The 23,666-nt window shown below is 52.6% G+C and overlaps 1 protein-coding gene across 1 annotated transcript in view; it reads right to left on the bottom strand.

Annotated features, from left to right (window-relative positions):
• Nucleotides 1–1,623: 1,623 nt before the first annotated feature.
• Nucleotides 1,624–23,666, bottom strand: part of mertka (c-mer proto-oncogene tyrosine kinase a) — a 181,749-nt gene continuing 159,706 nt past the window's right edge. The window contains exons 17-19 of the mRNA XM_038799109.1: nt 18,277–18,436; nt 5,762–5,898; nt 1,624–3,152 (exon numbers count right to left, since the gene is read on the bottom strand). Of these exons, the coding sequence (XP_038655037.1) occupies nt 2,690–3,152; nt 5,762–5,898; nt 18,277–18,436 (760 nt within the window). The 3' untranslated portion in view covers nt 1,624–2,689. The remainder of the gene's footprint in view (nt 3,153–5,761; nt 5,899–18,276; nt 18,437–23,666) is intronic.

Raw genomic sequence — 23,666 nt, 5'->3', positions numbered from 1 at the left:
TCAGCTAAAGACATAACAGGGAAGAAGAAAATACTCTGGGCAAAAGATTTCGACCGGATGTGGACCAAAGCTTTCAGCAGTGCGGAGTCCAAAAATCATACAGAAAGGTAAATGAAAGTCATACAACTGCCCACAACATCACTTTACTGAACAGCACGAGATGGCACTGCAGGGCTGCAAGACGTTCTGAACACTTGACAGTGAGCAGACACCACAATGTAAATCTTGTCCAGTATGTTTTGGTGAAGTATATAGACACATATTCAAAAACAGGGACAGATAAAATATTTTTAGATTGTCAGTGAACTCAGTGTGGTGATATGATTTGCATAGCTGTCTGCCATTGGTGCAGAACACCGGCTTACCATTGGCCCTGGTCGGTCATGTGCCTCTCGACCGATTGGTTGAGACCAGTCATGTGACAGCTCTCCGATTGGTCGAGAGGCTGAGTTAACCACGCCTCAATACCGAGGTATAAATAGTCGGAACACCCGGCGGTCGTCCATTTTATTGTAGACAACCGCAGGGCTAAGTTCTAGCTTATTAAAGCCTAACTTTTGTATAGCAACTCGTCTCTTGTGCAATTGATGGCTCATCACTCAGTACCATATGAACATATGAATTAGGAGCAGGAGTAGGCCACACAGCCCATTGAGCTTGCTCCGCCATTCAATAAGATCACGGCTGATCGGATTCTAACTTCAACTCCACTTCCTGCCAACACCGATAACCTTTCACACCATTGCTAATCAAGACTCCATCTACTTCTGCCCTTTCCTGGTGACCAGGCCTTGGGCCTAGTTTGTCTTCGTCTAGCTTGGCTTGTTCAGCGAAAAGGCACAAAAGTTGCCTCTACTGCTTGGCACTTCCTACTGGTGTTTTATTAATTACCTTACTAATTCATTGCTTTGACATTGATTTTTATTTTTCCCTCACACATTTAACTATATTTTGTGGGAAAAGTCATATTTATTGCTATACCCATTCAGATTTGACGTCAAACACAGTCACTCTCACCTTACTTTCCTGGGTCCTTATGTCTTAGTATTATATCGGGCCAACGGATTAGAATTGGATTTCTCGAGCATCCAGATAGTCCAAATACAATAGAACATAGAACATAGAACGATACAGCGCAGTACAGGCCCTTCAGCCCTCGATGTTGCACCGACATGGAAAAAAAACTAAAGGCCATCTAACCTACACTATGCCCTTATCATCCATATGCTTATCCAATAAACTTTTAAATGCCCTCAATGTTGGCGAGTTCACTACTGTTGCAGGTAGGGCATTCCACGGCCTCACCACTCTTTGCGTAAAAAACCCACCTCTGACCTCTGTCCTATATCTATTACCCCTCAATTTAAGGCTATGTCCCCTCGTGCTAGCCACCTCCATCCGCGGGAGAAGGCTCTCGCTGTCCACCCTATCTAACCCTCTGATCATTTTGTATGCCTCTATTAAGTCACCTCTTAACCTTCTTCTCTCTAACGAAAACAACCTCAAGTCCATCAGCCTTTCCTCATAAGATTTTCCCTGCATACCAGGCAACATCCTGGTAAATCTCCTCTGCACCCTTTCCAAGGCTTCCACGTCCTTCCTATAATGAGGCGACCAGAACTGTACGCAATACTCCAAATGCGGCCGTACTAGAGTTTTGTACAACTGCAACATGACCTCATGGCTCTGGAACTCAATCCCTCTACCAATAAAGGCCAACAATGACCTGAATGACCTCCTTTTGTATTGTTAACTTGGCTGATTCTTCAGTATTTTCACAAGACCACCTATTTATCTATTTCAAAAGCAGCAAATATTGGAAGATCACCGGTCCAAGGAACTTTGAGGAAATAAAGCAATCCTGCTCTAAAAAAAATTACTTTTTATGGAAGTACATATATCAACTAATAGAACTTAATTAAAAGAATTTAACACTTTTTATATAATACTTCAAGTTAAACTATGACTGTAAACTTCAGAGGCTCAGATTCAAACTTGAGAAGGGAAACGTGGGATTGGCATCAGGACTTTCTTCTTCACTCAAGTAATAAGCAAACAGTTGGTATGGATTTCCAGGTGGGCAAGTGAGAGAGAAACCTCAGAGTCACTTATGAGGTAATTGGATGCTGTGGTTGGGGAGTGGAAGGGGAGGATGGAATGGTGATTTTGACACGAGCAGATGAACGAGGGTGGGCTGAGTGATCTTCCTCTTCTTTCCCTATGCTACAGTCATGAGAAATGGTCACTGCTTTATTCAATGCTGGTCATAATCAAGTTCAGTTACGCGTGTGAAACAGTTCACATATTGCAAGACCTCCAATAGCAAGTACGGGATTTTAAAAAAAATGTTAGACCGTTCAAGCACTCTATAATTCATTTCAATGCCCTGAAAATCCTCAGAACCAGTAAGGAAAGGAGCACAAATATAGACATCTTCAAGTTGCTCCCTGATTCAACACCAAGGCCCAAACATTGGACTGGTGAAAAGACTGCACTTGGATGAGCGAACAACTATTTAAAAGCGCACTTGTGGAATTCATAACAGTATCAACATCTGTTGATTCCTTTCTTTGTTCAAAAAAAGTAGGAAAATATACTTGGGTCTGGCTGCACTTGTAGAGGCAGAATTTTAGGTCTGTCCAGCAACAAGCAGAATGGTCACAAATTGTGACAAGCACACCTTTTTCCTTCATAGCATCATAACGGAGTCGTCAGATGAATCATCAGCATATGGAATATCCCCAGAGTGGGGTCCAGTTGTAGGCAACGTCGTCCCATTATTCTGGGCAACTCCATGCAACAAAGGTGTTTTTCCATCTAATGTGTTCAACTTCTCTTCAGATACCCCAGATATGATATATCTGTCTTCCATCTGCACCGCGCCATGAATTTCCACGGTGACAGTGGCGTCTGCAGGCCCTGGACTACAGGATGCTGCTTCATTAGAATCGCATAAGTCCACTTCGGAGAATACAGTGTCTTCAGTCAGCTGCCTCTCCTCTTTAGGCATACCTGTATTGACGTAAATGATGTCTTCTTTGCTTCGGACTTCAGGCAAACGTTCTAAAAATTTGGTGAGAAACACTTTTAAATTGGTAAACGTCGGCCTATCTGCAGGATCAGTTCGCCAACAGGAATACATAATCTCATACCTGAAAATGAACAGACAAAATTCTTTAAGATTTGAAGTAAACACAATTTTTGGCAATATCCAATTATTTACTCATATTCGAGGGGATAGTCCAATTGATGCAAACTGATTTAGGGCCATTTCTAAATTTGTACCTAGCTTAGTCCAACACGTTTTTCTTCCTACCCGTACTCTGTTCCTTTAATAACCTAGAGGATGTTAAAATCTAAGCGGTAGCTTACAGGCCATGGTTTCTTGATTTACTTTATTTTTCCTTCCTTTTCCCTTCGAGCAGTTTCCTGCACTATGAATTATGACTCTTCATCAAAGGTCAGTCAATAGAAGTATTAGCCTGACCTGCATCTGCACTTGTGCCTTTGCATTGGAAAGGCTGCAGGTTCAAGCCCCACTCCAGAACTTGGGTACTTAACGTGGACTGATACATCAGCGCAAATCCGAGGGAGTGATGCATTGTCAGAGATCATGCGCGGGATTCTCTGACCTCCCACCGAGTCAGCGAATCGCCGGGGGGGGGGGGCGTGAATCCCACCCCGCCGGCTGCCGAATTCTCCAGCGCCGGAGATTTGGTGGGGGCGGGAATCGCGCCCCCCCCCCCCGGTGATACACTGGCCCGCAATGGATCAAGTGGCCGCCCGTTTTTTTGCCGGTCCTGCCGGCGTAAATTCGAATAGGTCCTCAGCGGCGGGACCTGGCGGCGCAGGCAGCCTCCGGGATCCAAGGGAGGGGTGTGGGGGGAATCTGGCCCCAGGAGGTGCCCCCACGGTGGCCTGGCCTGCGATCGGGGCCCACCGGCCCGCGGGCGGGCCTGTGCCGTGGGGGTACTCTATTCTTCTGCACCGGCGGCTGTTGTGGTCCACCATGGCCGGTGTGGAGATGAAGCCCTCTGCGCAGGCGCTGGGATGATGCCAGCATACGCTGGCGCTCCCGCGCATGCGCCAACTTGCGTCGGCCGGCGGAGGCCCTTCGGCACCGTTTGGCGTGGCGCCAAGCCACTTCCCCGCCGGCCGGCGGGGCGCAAACCAATCCGTGGCCGGCCTAGCCCCTGAAGGTGCGGAGGATTCTGCACCTTTGGGACGGCCCGACGCCGGAGTGGTTCACGCCACTCCTTCCCGCTGGAGTTGCCCGCCCCGCCGTCCCGCCCCATGTCTTTCAGAAAGGTTTGGTCAGTTGTATCCAATTTGGATTGAAAAAAGGTAAAGTTCTCCTAGTGTTGTGATCAACAGTTCACTCCCAGTTAGCACCACAAAAACAAATTAACTGGTCATTTATTTCATTTGCTATCTTTGGGACCTTGCCATGCTCATGTTGGCCATCAATTCATGTACTGCTAACATTCGGGCCTCACGGTAGCATGGTGGTTAGCATCAATGCTTCACAGCTCCAGGGTCCCAGGTTCGATTCCCGGCTGGGTCACTGTCTGTGTGGAGTCTGCACGTCCTCCCTGTGTGTGCGTGGGTTTCCTCCGGGTGCTCCGGTTTCCTCCCACAGTCCAAAGATGTGCGGGTTAGGTGGATTGGCCATGCTAAATTGCCCGTAGTGTAAGGTTAATGGGGGGATTGTTGGGTTACGGGTATACGGGTTACGTGGGTTTAAGTAGGGTGATCATTGCTCGGCACAACATCGAGGGCCGAAGGGCCTGTTCTGTGCTGTACTGTTCTATTTCCTTTATTGATTGCCAGATGTCATCAGAATGGGTAATGATTGGCAATTGGAAGTCACCACCCTCACACACTTAACAATCAATCTTTTTGGGAGAGCTGGGGGTCCCGATGACAGGCCAGAAAGTTGGAAGTGTGGGGCAATGCCAACAAAATCATTTGAAGGACTCTGGCCACATATTAGGTCAACTCCTTAAGGGGTGAGAACCCACTTCCAGCAACTGCTGGCCAGTTGGAGGGACGGCAGCTCCTCGGAACCAGCAACACCACTGGGAGTGATGGCCAATGCTGGAACTGCACCCAGCCAAGAAGATGTAGCAATGGACACCGCTCTTGCAGCAAGGCAAGTGGGGTTAGGGGTAGCCAGAGTCAGTAAGACAGGCCTTGGAAAGGAGGTGTCAGGGAGTTGTTGAGGGCTGAGATAGATCTAACCATGGGGATGCCCACTGAGGGCCCATCTGCCACCAAGCCAGTAGGGAAGCCACCAGGGTTCACAAAATGGTCTCCCCATGCAGCAGAGGGCCCACCCACTTAAGTGGATGGACTGGCCAGCTGCCACCTTCCCTGCTATTATCAAATTGCAGGAAAAATATGCTATTTTCACCCCTAACCCCATCGCATTTTACAGGCATAATGGCAAAATCCAGACCCTAGGAATGTCAGAAAGAAGCACCAATCACAGAATTAGCAGTGCAGTGTTGTCGGCTCAGCTTTGGTGATGAGCGTTTTATTGGCAATACCAGATGAGAGAATTTATCCGATCCTCTCTGAATGACGTTAAATTTGAGTCTCATCTTGTTGACTGTACTGCGCTTTGGTGCAACAGAGAGACGAAACTCTAAATGTGTCATAAGTTCTTTAAAGCCGCTTAGTGGACATATGGGATTAATGGAGGTCAGTTTACCTCTTGTGAAAACAAAACGTACAGGCTACAGTTATGTGAAATACTCACATCTCATCCAAGCAGTCTGAAGGCTGTTTCAACCTGTGACCTGCTTGCAGATAGTCATAAATTTCATGATTCTGGACTCCTGGGTAAGGGGTCATCCCTCGGGTAACTATCTCCCACATTGTAACTCCAAAAGCCCACTAGGAACAGACAAAAGGGAGTAATTGAAACAGTGTCACAACAGTGATTCATTTCCTTTGTAAGCTGTAAAATATAGACAGTTTATGACTTGCTGTAGCCTTCAGGAACATACCACGTCATCACACTGTAGTGACAGGAAATTTACCTATATTAATATAACTGAAAGATAAAATGAACAAAAATTGTATTTGTGTGCCCAACAAGTTTCATATTTCCAGGGTTAAAAACTAATTGTTCTTTTAAATTTCATTACTTAAGAACATGAGAGAACTCGAGAAATAGGAACAGAACTGACCACACAGTCCCTCCAGGCTGCTCCACCATTCAATACAATCATGACTGATCTTCTGCCTCAATTCTGTTTACATGTTGATTCCTCATGTTGCTCAACTCCCTGAGATATCAAAAATCTGTCTCCGATTTAAATATATTCAAGAATAAGCTTTCAAATCCCTACAAAGACCATGCCAAAGATTCACAACTGAGTGAAGAAATTTCTCTTCATCAGAGTTATAGAGTTTGTGCCATTAAGTCTACGTTGCCTTGCCCTATCCCTTCTGCCAAAATGCATTACTTCACACTTCTCAATGTTAAATTCCATCTTAAATAAGTTCAGAGCCCATGGTGTTAAGGGTAAGATCATGGCATGGATAGAGGATTGGCGGACTGGCAGAAGGCAGAGAGTGGGGATAAAGGGGTCTTTTTCAGGATGGCAGCCGGTGACTAGTGGTGAGCCTCAGGGGTCGGTGCTGGGACCACAACCTTTCACAAGTATATATTAATGATCTGGAAGAAGGAGCTGAAGGCACTGTTGCTAAGTTTGCAGAGGATACAAAGATCTGTAGAGGAACAGGTAGTATTGAGGAAGTAGGCGGGCTGCAGAAGGACTTGGACAGGCTAGGAGAGTGGGCAAAGCAGTGGCAGATTTCATAGAATTTACAGTGCAGAAGGAGGCCATTCGGCCCATCGAGTCTGCACTGGCTCTTGGAAAGAGCACCCTACCCAAGCTCATACCTCCACCCTATCCCCATAACCCAGTAACCCCACCTAACACTAAGGGCAATTTGGACCCTGAGGGTAATTTAGCCTGGCCAATTTACCTAACCTGCACATCTTTGGTTTGTGGGAGGAAACCGGAGCACCCGGAGGAAACCCACACACACACGGGAAGAACGTGCAGACTCCACAGACAGTGACCCAAGCCGGGATTCGAACCCGGGACCCTGGAGCTGTGAAGCAGTTGTGCTAACCACTATGCTACTGTGCTGCCCTTTCAGTTTCCCCAGATGGAATACAATGTGGAAAAGTGTGAGGTTATGCATTTTGGAAGGAGGGATGGAGGCATAGACTATTTTCTAAATAGGGAAATGCTTAGGAAATCAGAAGCAGAAAGAAACTTGGGAGTCCTTGTTCACGATTCTCTTAAGGTTAACATGCAGGTTCAGTTGGCAGTTAGGAAGGCAAATGCAATGTTAGCATTCATGTCGAGAGGGCTAAAATACAAGACCAGGGATGTACTTCTGAGTTAATTTAAAGTTTGTCATGGGGTCAATTTCTCACCGTGACTGCCTCAAAATTAACCTGGGAGCTGGAGGGGAATCAACCTCTGGGTAGCAACAGAAGATTGACAGTGTGTCCACAAACACAAGCCATACTTGGAAGAGCTAGCCAGACGGTGCCCAGTGGTTGAACCATCAGTCCAGCTCTGAGGAAAGTGGAACACTGTTCTCTGGGGCACCTTTTCAAAGGCCTTCTGGAAATCTAAATAAATCATGTCCCCTGGTTCTCCTTTATCTAACTTCCTTGTTACCTCCTCAAAAAACTCAACAGATTTGTCAGACATGACCTCCCCTTGATAAGCCGTGTTGACTCAGTCCTATTTTATCATGCACTTCCAAGTACTCTGCGATCTCAGCTCTAAAATCTTACCAATGAGCGAAGTCAGGCTAACCGGCCTATAATTTCCTGCCTTCTGCCTCCCTCCCTAAATAAACAGTGGTGTTACATTAGCTACTTTCCAGTCCTCTGAGACCCTTCCTGCCTCCAATGGTTCCTGAAAGATCATCACCAATGCCTCCACAATTTCCTCCGCTATCTCTTTTAGAACCCCGGGGTGAAGTCCATCCGGTCCAGGTGATTTATCCACCTTCAGACCTTTCAGTTTCCCCAGAACCTTTTCCTTAGTAATGGTCACTGCACTCACCTCTGTCCACTGCAATTTGTAATTCAATTACGATTATTTCTTCTCAGAGGCTTGATTAATATGAGGTTAATAATTAAACCTGCCCTATCATATAATACTAGGTCTTTATCCCTAGTTGGTTCCAGAATAAATTATTCCAGAAAGCTGTCACAAATGTACGACACAGTGGTTAGCACCGATGCCTCACGGTGCCAAGGACCGAGGTTTGATCCCAGCCCACTGTCCGTGTGGAGTTTGCACATTCTCCCAGTGTCTGCATGGGTGTCAGCGCCACAACCAAAAAGATGTACAGGGTAGGTGGATTGGCCATGCTAAATTGCCCCTTAATTGGGAAAAAAAGAATTGGGTACTCTAAATTTTATTTAAAGCGTTGCAAAAAGTTCTACATACACATCTCACCGACTGCCTTTGCCAATTTGATTTGTCTAATCTAGGAGAGGATTTAAGCCACTCACAATAGTTACATTGCCTTTGTTACAAGCACCGATAATTTCTTGCTTAATGCTCAGTGCAATATTGTAAGTGCTGCTAGGGGCCGTAACAAATTCTTCCATCAGCATTTTCTGACCCTTGTTTTTCGCCAACCTCCACAAATACAGATTCTACCACCTGATATAATATTAATAATAATCTTTATTAGTGTCACAAGTAGACTTTCATTAACACTGCAATGAAGTCACCCTTAGTCACCACACCGGTTTGGGTAAACTAAGGGAGAATTCAGAATATCCAATTCACCCAACAAGCATGTCTTCGGAAACCGGGACACCCAGAAGAAACGGTCACAGGGAGAAGGTGCAGACTCCACACAGACAGTGACCCAAGCCGGGAATGGAATCTGGGACCCTGGTGCTGCGAAACAACAGTGCTAACCACATATTCTGAACGAAAACCCTTTCTCACTAATGTACTCATGTTATAATAATAATCACTTATTGTCACAAGTAGGCTTCAATGAAGTTCCCGGTGCCTGTTCGGGAAGGCTGGTATGGGAATTGAACCCGCGCCTTGTTCTGCATTACAAGCCAGCTATTTAGCCTATTGTGCTAAACCAGCCCCCGTTATCATAGTAAAGTTATCCTTTACTATCAAAGCTACTCCTCCATTCTTCCTGTATTTTCAATAGACTGCGTACGCCAGAATATTTATTTGCCAACTCTGGTCACCTAGTGGCCATTTCTCTGCAGTGGCAATTATCACTATTTGTGCCATTTGTTCATCCATCTTATTACAAATGCTTCAGACATTCTTTTAGAAAGTGTTTTTAAAACTATTTGTTTCATGGCCCCCATTCACTGATGCACTATTACCATTGGACTCTTTGCCCCCCCCCCCCCCCACCCCTCCGTGTCCCACTCAGGTTGCCTGTATGTAAATTGCTACTGCTTGCCTTGACCTCTCTCTCTCTTTGGATTCCTAAATCTACCTTTACCTGACCTCCCCCTCCCCCTGTTCATTAGTTCCGAGCTTGTCCTGTGTTTCAGCATTGCTGCAGTCTCGATAGTCTACACATGCTCATTGTTTTGGTAATCTGCAGCATTCAATGCTTTTTCACCCAGAGGGTGGTTGGAGTCTGGAACAAACTTCCTGAGAGGATGGCGGAGGCAGGCTTGAGCAAAGTATTCAAAAAGGAAATGGATTTCTATCTGAAAAGAATGAATGCGCAAGGTTACGGGGATAAGGCAAGAGAGTGGGACCAGGTAGAATGCTCTTTCAGACAGCAAGTGCAGATCCGATGGGCCAAATGGCCTCCTTCTGCACTGTAAAGATTCTTTGATTTAGAACTGATGTGTAGGTGATATAGCAGGATGCTGAGACCCATTTCCCTGTTTAGTTAATTGAAACGGCATTATAAAACCCAAAGCCGGAATTCTCCATCATTTTATTTAATAAATTCAATGTACCCAATTTTTTTTTTCCAATTAAGGGGTAATCTTAGCCTGGCCAATTTGCCTACCCTGCACATCTTTGAATTGTGGGGGTGGGACACGGGGAGAACGTTCAAACTCCACACAGACAGTGACCCAGGGTCGGGACTGAGCCCAGGTCCTTGGTGCCGTGAGGCAGCAGTGCTAACCACCCGAATTCTCCGCCCTTTCACGCTGGAGAGATTCTCCGGTCCCGCTGCAGTGAATGGAACTTTGGCTAAGCGTCAAATTCTCCGTTCTTGCAGGCAGCGGTGGCGGGGGGCAATTCAGATCGGAGAATTATGGCCTGAGTGTCTATTGACATCACTGCGTCACTTAATAAGCTGTCGGTGAGGTGGGACCCGTACATAATGGCAGGACTCACAGAACACAAGTGTATTTTACAACAACCAGCAAAGCCTATTTACACGGTCTATTTAAAAAGTCTCCAGTAACTACAGCAAACTGAAGTCATGACTGAAATTGAAGTAATTTCTCCTAATAAAAACAGTGACTTTGTGAACAAAGTGCAGTGGGTGGTGAATGTTACAAAATACACATTCTCTAGCTAAGTGCAGTGATTGACAGATGGCTGCACAACATTAAATGATAGGCAGAAAATCAATCCCAGCCCTTTTCAGCAGCGAGGTCAAAGACAAATAAGTGACAGAACCATTCTGACCGTTCGAGCCGGAAATAGGGGATTCACTAGGTCCAGTGAAGGAGGCTATTCGGCCCATCGAGTCTGCACCGGCTCTTGGAAAGAGTACCTCTACCCTATCCCCATAACCCAGTAACCCCACCCAACACTAAGGGCAATTTTGGACACACTCAGGGCAATTTAGCATGGCCAATCCACCTAACCTGCACATCTTTGGACATCTTGGGAGGAAACCAGAGCACCCGGAGGAAACCCACGCACACACGGGGAGAACGTGCAGACACCTCACCGGGAATCGAACCTGGGACCCTGGAGCTGTGAAGCAATTGTGCTAACCACTATGCTACCGAGCTGCCCCATTCTCACCACCTTTATAATAGTTCAATCTGCATTGTGAATAGTCCCATGTTGTCTCGACAACCCAGAAACATGAGTTGCCCTGCTTCTCAATGATTGAATACTGATAAGAATAACAAGGATTTTGACGGTGAGTGGAGTTTGAAGCTGTAGCGCTGCCTGGCCATGTCCAATTGAAGATGGAGCATAACTTCAAAGTGAATCATGAATGCGAGACAAAAAGCCAAAGGATAAACAGATGAAAGACAAATTTAGAGTTTCTTAGTCAGAGGTTCTCCTTCATACAAAGTGTGGAATGGTTATGTGGAACCTTATTAAAATCAGCTGGATGTTGCAATGAGGACTGTACAGAGGCCAATATGATCTGTTGACTTGCACTGCTCATTTTGCTGTTTGCCTTGAAGGGTGTGATGGAAAATCTCTTCCAAAAATGCCATAAAAAGAATATCAAAACCTACCATCAAATTAAAAGCAGCAGAATAATGGGTTTTAAAATGAGCACAAAGTGACTTCAAGGAAGCAATCTAATCTTGGTAAAAAAAACACAAAGATGTAATTTGACCCTTCAATGAAAATATTGCCTCGAATCATTCCAAGATCATCAAAACCCAGCATAAAGTAAACACTTGCTTCAGTTTTTAGGTTTCCCACACCATCCCTCACTGCTTGAGCCAACCTACCACAAGGTCACAGTGACCCTGTCTGCAGAGTAGCGGAGAGATCAGGACCCTGTGCAGAAGTGTTTTTTTAAGGTGTGCATTCAGGAGGAGGGGAGGAGCTCAGGGATAGAATTCCACAGAGTGAGATTCAAGTGGCGGAAGCTGCACTGCAAATGGCTGAGGGGATGCTGCTGTGGCGGGGGGGGGGGGGGGGGGGGGGGGGGGGGGGGAATGCTGCGGCAGGAGGGGGGACTGCTGCGGTGGGACGGGGGGGGGACTTCTGCGATGGGGGGCTGCTGCGGCGGGAGGGGAGGCTGCTGCGGCGGGAGGGGAGGCTGCTGCGGCGGGAAGGGGGGCTGCTGTGGCGGGAGGGCGGGTTGCTGCGGTGGGAGGGCGGGTTGCTGCGATGGGAGGGGGGTTGCTGCGGTGGGAGGGCGGGTTGCTGCGGCGGGAGGGCGGGTTGCTGCGGTGGGAGGGCGGGTTGCTGCGGTGGGAGGGCGGGTTGCTGCGATGGGACGGGGGGCTGCTGCGATGGGAGGGCGGGTTGCTGCGATGGGAGGGGGGGCTGCTGCGGTGGGAGGGCGGGTTGCTGCGATGGGAGGGGGGGCTGCTGCGGTGGGAGGGCGGGTTGCTGCGATGGGACGGGGGGCTGCTGCGATGGGAGGGCGGGTTGCTGCGGTGGGAGGGGGGGTTGCTGCGGTGGGAGGGGGGGCTGCTGTGGCAGGATGGGGGTGCTGCTGCGGTGGGAGGGCAGGTTGCTGCGGTGGGAGGGGGGTTGCTGCGATGGGAGGGCGGGTTGCTGCGCTGGGAGGGCGGGTTGCTGCGGTGGGAGGGCGGGTTGCTGCGTTGGGAGGGGGGTTGCTGCGATGGGAGGGCGGGTTGCTGCGATGGGAGGGCGGGTTGCTGCGTTGGGAGGGGGGTTGCTGCGATGGGAGGGCGGGTTGCTGCGGTGGGAGGGCGGGTTGCTGCGGTGGGAGGGCGGGTTGCAGCGGTGGGGGGGCGGGTAGCTGCGGTGGGAGGGCGGGTTGCTGCGATGGGAGGGGGGGCTGCGGCGGGAGGGCGGGTAGCTGCGGTGGGAGGGCGGGTTGCTGCGATGGGAGTGGGGGGCTGCGGCGGGAGGGCGGGTTGCTGCGATGGGAGGGCGGGTTGCTGCGATGGGAGGGCAGGTTGCTGCGGTGGGAGGGAGGGTTGCTGCGTTGGGAGGGGGGTTGCTGCGGTGGGAGGGGGGTTGCTGCGATGGGAGGGGGGTTGCTGCGGCGGGAGGGGGGGCTGCTGCGATGGGAGGGCGGGTTGCTGCGATGGGAGGGCGGGTTGCTGCGATGGGAGGGCGGGTTGCTGCGGTGGGAGGGCGGGTTGCTGCGATGGGAGGGCGGGTTGCTGCGGCGGGAGGGGGGCTGCTGCGGTGGGAGGGGGAGCTGCTGCGGTGGGAGGGGGGGCTGCTGCGGTGGGTGGGCGGGTTGCTGCGGCGGGGGGGCTGCTGCGGTGGGAGGGGGAGCTGCTGCGGTGGGAGGGCGGGTTGCTGCGGTGGGAGGGCGGGTTGCTGCGGTGGGAGGGGGGTTGCTGCGATGGGAGGGGGGGTTGCTGCGATGGGAGGGGGGGGCTGCTGCGATGGGAGGGGGGGGTGCTGCGGTGGGAGGGCGGGTTGCTGCGGTGGGGGGGCGGGTTGCTGCGGTGGGAGGGGGAGCTGCTGCGGTGGGAGGGCGGGTTGCTGCGGTGGGAGGGGGAGCTGCTGCGGTGGGAGGGCGGGTTGCTGCGATGGGAGGGGGGTTGCTGCGATGGGAGGGGGGTTGCTGCGATGGGAGGGCGGGTTGCTGCGATGGGAGGGGGGGCTGCTGCGATGGGAGGGGGGGAATGCTGCGGTGGGAGGGCGGGTTGCTGCGGTGGGGGGGCGGGTTGCTGCGGTGGGAGGGGGAGCTGCTGCGGTGGGAGGGCGGGTTGCTGCGGTGGGAGGGGGAGCTGCTGCGGTGGGAGGGCGGGTTGCTGCGATGGGAGGGGGGTTGCTGCGATGGGAGGGGGGTTGCTGCGATGGGAGGCGGGTTGCTGCGATGGGAGGGGGGTTGCTGCGATGGGAGGGCGGGTTGCTGCGATGGGAGGGCGGGTTGCTGCGATGGGAGGGCGGGTTGCTGCGATGGGAGGGCGGGTTGCTGCGATGGGAGGGGGGTTGCTGCGATGGGAGGGGGGTTGCTGCGATGGGAGGGCGGGTTGCTGCGATGGGAGGGCGGGTTGCTGCGATGGGAGGGCGGGTTGCTGCGATGGGAGGGCGGGTTGCTGCGATGGGAGGGCGGGTTGCTGCGGCGGGAGGGCGGGTTGCTGCGATGGGAGGGCGGGTTGCTGCGATGGGAGGGGGGTTGCTGCGATGGGAGGGCGGGTTGCTGCGATGGGAGGGCGGGTTGCTGCGATGGGAGGGCGGGTTGCTGCGATGGGAGGGGGGTTGCTGCGATGGGAGGGCGGGTTGCTGCGGTGGGGGGGGCTGCTGCGGTGGGAGGGGGTTGCTGCGATGGGAGGGCGGGTTGCTGCGATGGGAGGGGGGTTGCTGCGATGGGAGGGGGGTTGCTGCGGTGGGAGGGCGGGTTGCTGCGGTGGGAGGGCGGGTTGCTGCGGTGGGAGGGGGGGCTGCTGTGGCGGGAGGGCGGGTTGCTGCGATGGGAGGGCGGGTTGCTGCGATGGGAGGGGGGTTGCTGCGATGGGAGGGCGGGTTGCTGCGATGGGAGGGGGGTTGCTGCGGTGGGAGGGGGTGTTGATGCGATGGGAGGGGGGTCTGCTGCGATGGAGGGGGGTTGCTGTCGATGGGAGGGGGGTTGCTGCGATGGGCGGGGGGTTGCTGCGATGGGACGGGGGGGCTGCTGCGGTGGGAGGCGGGTTGCTGCGATGGGAGGGGGGCTGCTGCGGTGGGAGGGTGGGTGCTGCGGTGGGAGGGCGGGTTTGCTGCGATGGGAGGGAGGTTGCTGCGATGGGAGGGGGGTTGCTGCGGTGGGAGGGCGGGTTGCTGCGATGGGAGGGGGGTTGCTGCAGATGGGAGGGCGGGTTGCTGCGATGGAGAGGGGGGGTTGCTGCGATGGGAGGGCGGGTTGCTGCGGTGGAGGGTGGGTTGCTGCGATGGGAGGGCGGGTTGCTGCGATGGGAGGGGGGTTGCTGCGGTGGGAGGGCGGGTTGCTGCGGTGGGAGGGCGGGTTGCTGCGATGGGAGGGGGGGCTGCTGCGGTGGGAGGGCGGGTTGCTGCGGTGGGAGGGCGGGTTGCTGCGATGGGAGGGGGGGCTGCTGCGATGGGAGGGGGGGCTGCTGCGATGTGAGGGGGGGCTGCTGCGATGGGAGGGGGGGCTGCTGCGATGGGAGGGGGGGCTGCTGCGATGGGAGGGGGGGCTGCTGCGATGTGAGGGGGGGCTGCTGCGATGGGAGGGCGGGTTGCTGCGATGTGAGGGGGGGCTGCTGCGATGGGAGGGCGGGTTGCTGCGATGGGAGGGGGGGGTTGCTGCGATGGGAGGGCGGGTTGCTGCGGTGGGAGGGCGGGTTGCTGCGGCGGGAGGGCGGGTTGCTGCGGTGGGAGGGGGGGCTGCTGTGGCGGGAGGGCGGGTTGCTGCGGTGGGAGGGCGGGTTGCTGCGGCGGGAGGGCGGGTTGCTGCGGTGGGAGGGGGGGCTGCTGTGGCGGGGGGGGGGGGGGGTGCTGTGGCGGGAGGGGGGGCTGCTGTGGCAGGATGGGGGGGCTGCTGCGGTGGGAGGGCGGGTTGCTGCGGTGGGAGGGGGGGCTGCTGTGGCGGGAGGGGGGGGCTGCTGTGGCGGGAGGGGGGGGGCTGCTGTGGCAGGATGGGGGGGCTTCTGCGGTGGGGGGGCGGGTTGCTGCGGCGGGAGGGCGGGTTGCTGCGGCGGGGGGGGCGGGTTGCTGCAGCGGGAGAGGGGGGCTATTGCGGCGGGAGGTGGGGGCTGCTGCGGCGGGAGGGGGGGCTATTGCAGCGGGAGGTGGGGGCTGCTGTGGCGGGAGGGGGGGCTGCTGCGGCGGGGGGGCGGGTTGCTGCGGTGGGGGGGCTGCTGCGGTGGGAGGGGGGCTGCTGCGGTGGGAGGTGGGGGCTGCTGTGGCGGGAGAGGGGGGCTGCTGTGGCGGGTGGTGGGGGCTGCTGTGGCGGGAGAGGGGGGCTGCTGTTGCGGGAGGTGGGGGCTGCTGTGGCGGGAGGTGGGGGCTGCTGTGGCGGGAGGTGGGTGCTGCTGTGGCGGGTGGGCTGCTGTGGCGGGTGGGCTGCTATGGCGGGACGGGGGGGTTGCTGTGGAGGGAGGGGGGGTTGCTGTGGAGGGAGGGGGGATTGCTGCGGAGGGAGGGGGGCTGCTGTGGCGGGAGGGGGGATTGCTGCGGAGGGAGGGGGGCTGCTGTGGCGGGTGAGTGGGGCTGCTCTGGCGGGAGAAGGGGGCTGCTGTGGCGGGAGAGGGTCTGCTGTGGAGGGGGGGCCTGCTGTGGCGGGTGAGTGGGGCTGCTCTGGTGGGAGAAGCGGGCTGCTGTGGCGGGAGAGGGTCTGCTGTGGAGGGGGGGCCTGCTGTGGCAGGAGAGGGGGGCTGCTGTGGCGGGAGGGGAGGCTGCTGCTGCGGGAGGGGGACTTCTGTGGCGGTAGGGGGGCTGCTGTGGCGGGAGTGGGGGCTGTTGTGGAGGGAGGGGGGTTGCTGCGGTGGGAGGGGGAGAAGCAGCGATTGGAGCAGGGGAGGGGGGCAGGAAGCAGCGAGCGGGGCCGGGGGGGAGGAAGCAGCGAGCGGGGCCAGGGTGGGGGAGAAGGTGGTAGCGAGCGGGTGGGGCGGAGACTAGGGTGTACTTTCAAAGAACTTAGAGATTAGAAGGTAACAATATCACCAAGGATGAGAATTTTGAATGAGGAGGTGTTGGAGGACCAGGTGCCAATGTTGGGCAATGAGGATATGCATGATGAGTGAACAGGAGTCAATGTGGTAGAGAATATAGGCAGCAGAATTTTTGGATTAGCCAAAGTTCTGGGCTGGGGCTGGTTTAGCACAGAGGGCTAAACAGCTGGCTTGTAATGCAGAACAAGGCCAGCAGCTGCGGGTTCAATTCCCGTACCGGCCTCCCCAAAAAGGTGCCGGAATGTGGCGACTAGGGGCTTTTCACAGTAACATCATTGAAGCCTACTAGTGACAATAAGCGATTATTATTTCACAGAGAGCGAAGGAATGGAGACAAGTGTGGAGATTGCGCGAACAATCATGTCCAGAAGTGGCAGACAGGAACAGATTAAAGCTTTCAGTTACAGACAAACAGAAGTATGAGTAGAAGCAAGTGATGCCATAGATTTGGGAGTAAGCGGTCTTTGTAGAGGTTGCAGGGTCAGCAGTTCAGTTCCAGGTCAAATAGGACAGAGGTTGCATGGTGTGGTAGTATGACTAGAGGTACTACGGTACCTGGGAGGCTCGCTGCTCATTGGCCCAAGTGTTTGCATTTCATTGGTCGGAACGTAAGGTAGCTCCGCCCAGAGAGGCGAGGTATAAAAACCCGTGTTTCCCAGCAGCTGGCCTTCTTTCTGTACTCGAGCTGCTGGGGAAACATCTTGTTAATTAAAGCCTTCAATTCGGACTACATCCTCATTTCAGTAGTTATTGATCGTACATCACAGGGTCAGCAGTTCAGTTCCAGGTCAAATAGGACACAGAGGTTCCAAACAGCTTGACATAGTCGGAATCAGAGGGCAGGGAGGGAAATGGAATAAATGGTAAGAATTACTGAGGCCACAGACAATTGTTGTGGTCTTGGGGAAGCTGTGGCCTAGTGGTATTGTTGCTGAACTAGTAATCCAGAGACCCAGGGTAATGCTTTGATAATTCGGGATCAAATCCCACCACTGCAGATGGTGAAATTTTAATTCAATAAAAAACTGGAATTTCAAGTCACATGATGACGATGACAATAAGTCAATTGTCATAAAAACCCATCTGGTTCACTAATGCCCTTTAGGGAAGGAAATCTGCCATCCTTACCTGGTCTGGCCTACATCCCCAGCAATGTGGTTGACTGTTAGAAAAATTCCCTCAGCGATGGGCAGTCAGCGACAACCCCATCCCATGAACGAATAAAAAAAAAATGTAGGTGGAGGAAGTTACAATTCTTCCAGGATTGAATATCTGACAAACAACTTGACGATATTGAGGCAGCGGATCGGCTGAGAGAGATATGCAATGGACAGATGATTACGTGAAAGATAACCTCCTGTGTGTGGACAGGGTTGCAATGGGGTAGTATGCAGTCGAAGTCGAAGAAGTGCAGGGTCAAGGAGAGGTCCTATGGCAGCAGAGAGATGACAATGCAGGGGTGAAGAATTGATAGAAACATTGGATAAGTAAGCTGGGCAACAAAAGGCAAGGTGTTAAGGGTCAGTCATGTCAATAACTGCAAACAAGTTAAGGAAGCAAAGAGATCACAGTCACAGAGAATGCCAGTCGTGACTTGTTTTGGGACAGTAAATATCTAAAGAGAATGATATAGCACAAATTATACAATTAAACAATATTTTAAGAATAATAATTAATAGTATAATAAATAGTATAATAGAATAATAATAGTATATATTATTTTTATATATAAGACACACATATTGGAAACATACCACATCGCTTTTAACCGTGAAAACTCGATCAGCAAGGCTCTCGAGAGCAATCCATTTGACTGGCATCTTAGCAATCCGCCCCTGTCTGTAATAGTCCCCACTGTAAATCTTCTTAGATAAGCCAAAGTCCGCCACACATACCGTCATATCAGTGCGTAACCTGTTGAATCATTACATAACAGAAAAACATGAATAGTTGTTTATCACATGCATGGGATCGATAACAATTGGCTAATCAACTCAGTTCTGTTAGATATAAACTCGGAGGGACATCTGTGGTCATAAATCAGCCGTCAAGCAACTCTTTACAATCAGGGAGCAGTCGCTTCTGTAGCTCGAGCTAACAGATTAACTGTGGCTCAGTTCAACGATGTGCAGCGTAGGTGGATTGGCCACACTAAATTGCCCCTTAATTGGAAAAAATGAATTGGATACACTATATTTTTTTAAAAACTGTGGCTCATTTGGTAGCCACACCCCAGTGAGAGGTTCAGGGTTCAAGCCTCTCTCTATAACTTGGGCACAGAAATCAAGATTGTCACACAGTGTAATAAAAAACAAAGAGCAAAGAAAAGTACAGCACAGGAACAGGCCCTTCGGCCCTCCAAGCCTGTGCCGATCTTGATGACCTAACTAAAAGGACCCAATAGGAACATTGGACCTGCAGCAGGAGTAGGCCATTCAGCCCTTTGATCCTGCTCTGCTATTCAATAAGATCATGGCTGATCGGATTGTGGTATCAACTCCACTTTCTTGCCTGCCTCCCGATAACCCTCAGCTTCCTGTCAAAAATCTGTCCACTTCTGCCTTAAATATGATCCAGCCTCCACAGCTTTCGGGGAAAGAGACTTCCACAGACTAATGACCTTCAGAAAAATAATCCCCTCAATTGCTGTCCTGAGCGATGGACCTCGTATTAAACTCTGTCCGTTTGGTTTGAGTCTGCCCCAAAAGTAGAAATATTCCTTGTGGTATCCACCTTATCAAATCTGCTCAGATTCTTACATATTTCAATAGGATCACCTGTCTATCCTCTCAACTCCAATGTGTGCAGACCTGACCTGTTTATACCCTTTGTTCATACAAAAAGCCCCTCATTCCAGCAATGAGTCGAGTGAAGCTTTTCTGGACTGCTCCTAACATAATTATATTTTACAGCCCAACCATTTGCATTTGGAAAAGCTGTGAGGAAGTGTTACTGCACCACAGGAGTGTTAACACCGACCAATTGAACTCTTTTACATTAAAAACAATCTTTAATTTGAAAAGAGAATTAGCACATTAGCAACAAATAAATAGCTTTACAGGAAACAGTTGCAACACCTTAGCTTGATTCCTGAAAGCTGCCTCCAATTAAGCAACCCATATATTTCAAATACCACTTATGTATAAAGTTGACAATCAGGTTTTATTTGTTTATCTTGGTGCAGAGTCCTTGGAGAGAGAAACCTTTTTTTGGACCAAGTGGAAAATTTTCTGCTCACCTTAGAGCTCACGAAGCAACCAGACCTGGCCCCTCCCTTTAGCTACTCCAGCGGCACTCAAAGCATACAGCATTCTTTTGTTTCGTTACAAGATGTGCCTTGATTTGTTTAGCCAGGCTCAAACTGTCACAACATTACATTAGCTCTTTATCGCCAAACAGCTAAATGGTTTTTAATATCTATTAGCAAAACAGTTCCCCTGCAAAAATCACTGATTCATTCACTTATTTTTGTTTTTTTTGTTTTGTTTTTTTAATAAATTTAGAGTACCCAATTATTTTTTTCCAATTAAGGGGCAACTTTTAGCATGGCTAATCCACCTACACTGCACATCTTTGGGGTTGTGGGGGCGAAACCCACGCAGACACGGGGAGAATGTGCAAACTCCACACGGACAGTGACCCAGAGCTGGGATCGAACCTGGGACCTTGGTGCCGTGAGGCAGCAGGGCTAACCCACTGTGCCACTGTGCTACCCTGATTAATTTACTTTTAACCACAGCTCACAATCCTGCGCTGGGCCAGGAATAATAGAGCCTGCAAATGGGAAGGTCACGCCATTCGAATTTATGAGGATATTAGGGCAGATATAGCCAGGAGACGGGCAGAGTTCAATAGAGCGAAAGCAGCTCTTCACAGGAGCAACGTGCGTTTTGGTATGCTGTACCCAGCGAAACTCTGGGTCACATACCATACAGAGAATACTTCTTTACAGCCCCCGCTGAGGCAAACAGGTTTGTTGAGGAACACGGGCTGGAAAACCACCACCGAGGGTAGGGACGAGGGGCCCCTGGCAAGGGGCAACGACACGCCGACGGGGGGGGGGGGGGGGGGGGGGGGGGGGGGGGAGTGGGGGGTGAGGCAATGCCAGGCCCCCCCGCCCCCGCCATGGCAAGAGCACCCTTCAAAAAGAGCAAACCACTGCCCGAGGGACCGCTCCAGGTGGGAGGCCAAGCCCCAGCACGAGGGAACGAGAGTAATGGAGAAGGGAGAGCAAGCGAGAGGGGTTCAGGGTAGGATGGGGGAAGAGCGGGCAGAAAACCGCAGAGGCCAGGCAGAGGAGAAGCGAGACAGTAACTCCCGAGAGGGGGGCCACCGTACTAGCAAGAAAGCTAGTGCCGGGGGCACGCAACAAAGCAGGGCCGCAGCGCGCCCCCAACAGGGGGGAAGGCACCAGGCAGGGGGGATGGGGGGGAACACCCATCAGAGTCGGGAGAGCAAACGGGGACAGGAACAGGGAAAGAGGGACAAAGGAGGGGTATACTGGGGAGGAGGGAAAAGGGAGAGACCGGGGGCAGGGGGTACACAGGGAGCGAGAGACCGGGGAGGGGGGATGCAGGGAAGGAGGGACAAAAGAGGCTAGAAAAGGAACAGGGCTACAAAGTGCCACAACCAAGGGCTCGAAACATGGAACCGCTGCAAGCACCCACCCAGTACAGTCTCTGGGCGAAGGGAGACCCCAGAGTGCAGGGGACTACCCGCGTGTCGGACACACAGTGGGCGGCCATGGCGGGTGCCCCCGGGACAAAGGGAAACCCCGGAGTGCAGGGACCCGACCGCATGGAGAGAGCAGCGACAGCGGCCATCCTGGACAGCCCCCTAACAAAGGGAAACCCCGGAGGGCAGGGGTGCGCCCACCAGATAAGAATGGTTAATCCCACAGGAGCGAGGGGGCAGAAGCCCCCCACCAGGATAGTCACCTGGAATGTAAGAGGACTCAACGGCCCAGTGAAGAGATCCAGAGTCCTCACCCACCTGAGAAATATGAGGGCCGGCATATTCTTCCTCCAAGAGACACACCTGAGGGAGCAGGACCGACTGCGGGTAAGGAAGGGCTGGGTGGGACAAATCTACCATTCCTGCTATGGAACAAAGGCCAGGGGGTGGCGATATTGATCGGCAAGAGGACAATGTATAGGGCGACAAAGACGGTTACGGACCCGGGACGACGGTACGTCATGGTCAGCGGGGCCCTGGATGGGGCACCGGTGGCACTAGTCAACGTGCACGCACCCAACTGGGACGACACGAGCTTCATCAAGAAGACGATGGCAGAAATCCCGGACATAGCGACGCACCGACTAATCATGGGGGGGGGGGGGGGGGGGGGGGGGGCTTCAACTGTGTACAGGATCCAAAGACAGACAGATCAAACCCCAAAACGGGGAAAACCTCAAGCAAGGCAAGGGAACTCAATCACTATATGGAGCAGATGGGAGCAGTGGACCCCTGGAGGTTCGCCCACCCGGGGGAGAAGGAATTCTCCTTCTTCTCCCCAGTACACAACGTATACACCAGAATTGACTTCTTTGTGGTGGGGAAAACGGTGCTTCCAGGGATAGACAAAGTGGAATACTCCGCAATTGTGATATCTGACCATGCTCCACACTACATGGACGTGCGGTTAGAGACGGGAAGGGCCCAACGCCCCACATGGAGGTTGGACGGTGCCGTACTAGCTGACAAGGCCTTCAGCGAAAGGATAGCACAGGCCATAGCAGAGTACACGGAGAACAACCAGAATGGGGAGGTCTCACCCTCCACGTTCTGGGAAGCGCTAAAAGCCGTACTAAGAGGGGAAATCATCGCTTTCAAAGCGCGAAGAGATAGGGAGGAAGTGGTGGCTAGGCAGCAGCTGGTCGACTCCATACTGGAGGTAGACCGTAAATACTCCGAGGCCCCGACCGTAGAGCTCCAGGCGGAGAGGAAAGAGCTACAAAGGAACTTTGACCTGCTCTCCACCAGGAAAGCAGTACACCAACTCCGCCAGGCGCGTGGGACCCTGTACGAACACCAGTTGAGAAAGCAGGCAGCCACCAGAGAAATTGCACAAATCAGGGGTACCAGAGGCACGTTACAAACAGAACCAGAAAAGATTAACAAAACCTTCAAGACCTTCTACCAAGAGCTGTACACCTCAGAGCCCCCAAGGGGGGAGTCTAGGATGAAATGGTTCCTTGATGGACTGGACATTCCAGTCGTGGGGGAGGGCAGAAAACGGGGCCTGGAAGCACCACTAGCACTGGGAGAGATCATGGAGAGCATTAGCTCCATGCAGACGGGGAAGGCGCCAGGACCGGACGGATTCCCGGCGGACTTCTACATAAAATTCACGACAGCGCTAGCCTCGCACCTGCAGGAGGTGCTCACAGACTCACTAGCTAGGGGCACACTGCCCCCCACGCTAGTACAGGGCTCAATCTCGCTGATACCTAAGAAAGACAAAGACCCAACGGAATGTGGGTCATACAGACCCATCTCACTGCTAAACACAGACCAGCCCCGAGCAATTTCTCCAGACCCCGTCATCCAGTCGTCAGAGTCGAAGATGGACACGTTCGACGAGGCCGCCGCGACACCTCTCCCCAAGGAGGAAAAAGAACAACTTCCAAGGAGGTCGTCAAGGAAAAGACGGGCACCTATGAGGTACACCCCGCCACTTCGGAGAACGACCCGGCGGACGACACAGAGGTGACAGACCCAAACATGAAGAGCAGGAAGAAGCTCAGAGGAATGCCAGCTGGCAGGAATTCCTCGGACCTTGGGGGGGAGGGGTGTAATGAACTCCAATTGGCTTTATTGGTTGGCCAATTGGAGTATGAGGTCCCTCAATGATAGCTCAATGAGGGGGCCCATATAAGCACCTGTTTAGGCTTTGTGAGGCAGTCTTAAGTTGACTAGACTGCTAGCAGCACTGTTTGTAGCTGCTCCTGTAATATCGTTATTGTAAATAAATATTGGTGTGGTGACGGAACTCCTGCCTCCCGTGGATTACTACATTCTGTTAGGGGACCTATAAACGACTCCCTCATATCTTTACTATTTCTTAACTCTACCCAAACTGGTTTTACATCCTGCTCCTTCGGGCCAAGGTCATCTCTCGCTACTGTCCTTATGCCATCCTTTA

The sequence above is a fragment of the Scyliorhinus canicula genome, chromosome 6 (genome assembly GCF_902713615.1).
Source record: "Scyliorhinus canicula chromosome 6, sScyCan1.1, whole genome shotgun sequence".
Taxonomy (NCBI): Eukaryota; Metazoa; Chordata; class Chondrichthyes; order Carcharhiniformes; family Scyliorhinidae; genus Scyliorhinus; species Scyliorhinus canicula.
This window is presented reverse-complemented; position numbering and strand designations above follow the sequence as displayed.